General features: G+C 68.3%; 1 protein-coding gene across 1 annotated transcript in view; it reads left to right on the top strand.

Annotated features, from left to right (window-relative positions):
• Positions 1-221: 221 nt before the first annotated feature.
• LOC119104721 (uncharacterized) overlaps positions 222-774 on the top strand; it is a 5563-nt gene continuing 5010 nt past the window's right edge. The window contains exon 1 of the mRNA XM_037228438.1: positions 222-762. Within this exon, the coding sequence (XP_037084333.1) occupies positions 232-762 (531 nt within the window). The 5' untranslated portion in view covers positions 222-231. The remainder of the gene's footprint in view (positions 763-774) is intronic.

Below are 774 nucleotides of genomic sequence, written 5' to 3'. Positions count from 1 at the left end.
CTCGTGGTCGCCATGGCAACGACGACGGCTGTGCTTGTCTTCACGCGGTCCAGTCCTCCAAGTCGCATGTTCTCAGTCTACTCCCAGCCGGGCCTTACGTATCCAGTCAAGGTAGCCATCTTCTGGTTGTTGCTGCACTTCGGCGTCTTTCTGCCCTCCTCCGCTCCGGGCGACAGCGCGGCCGGGCGGCGGTCGGGGTACGGGGTGCGGCTGCACGCCTCCGCCGCGGCCATGGAGCAGGTGCAGCCGCTGGGGCCGCACCCGCTAGCGCTGGACTCCGTCTGGGTGCAGGGTGCGAGCGCGGAGGGTGCGTGGCTGGTGGCTGGCGTCGCCCGGCGCCCCAGGCGCCAGCTCGACGCTGTGTGCCTGGTGGGGGTGCCCGGACTAGGCACGCTGAAGCTGCCCCGCCACCCCGACACCCTGCTCGTCGCCTCCAATGACGTCTTCGGCGGCGAGGGCCTCCTCATCCGCCTCGTCGAGCCGATGGTCTGCTGGAAGATCAACTACGCCGTCGGTCCCATGCGCCTCGACGAAACAGGAGAGCTGGTGGACGTCGTCCTTGACCTGACCTTCACCTCGACCCTGCCCTGCTTCGACTTTGACACGGACATGGCGCCGCGAACGGTGGCGCGCGCCATGGCGCGCGAGCCTTGGAGCCGTGAGTTCTTCGCGCGTCTGCGCGACGCCCACCAGACTCACTACGAGCAGATCGGCACGACCAGAGGCCGCGTGACGGTGCGTGGGCGTGAGTACGCGCTAAGCGTGACCGGCATA

This window comes from Pollicipes pollicipes, unplaced genomic scaffold, assembly GCF_011947565.3.
Source record: "Pollicipes pollicipes isolate AB1234 unplaced genomic scaffold, Ppol_2.1 Scaffold_6052;HRSCAF=7182_pilon_pilon_pilon, whole genome shotgun sequence".
Lineage (NCBI taxonomy): Eukaryota > Metazoa > Arthropoda > Thecostraca > Pollicipedomorpha > Pollicipedidae > Pollicipes > Pollicipes pollicipes.
The sequence above is the reverse complement of the archived record's forward strand: the minus strand, read 5'-3'. Positions and strand labels throughout refer to the sequence as shown.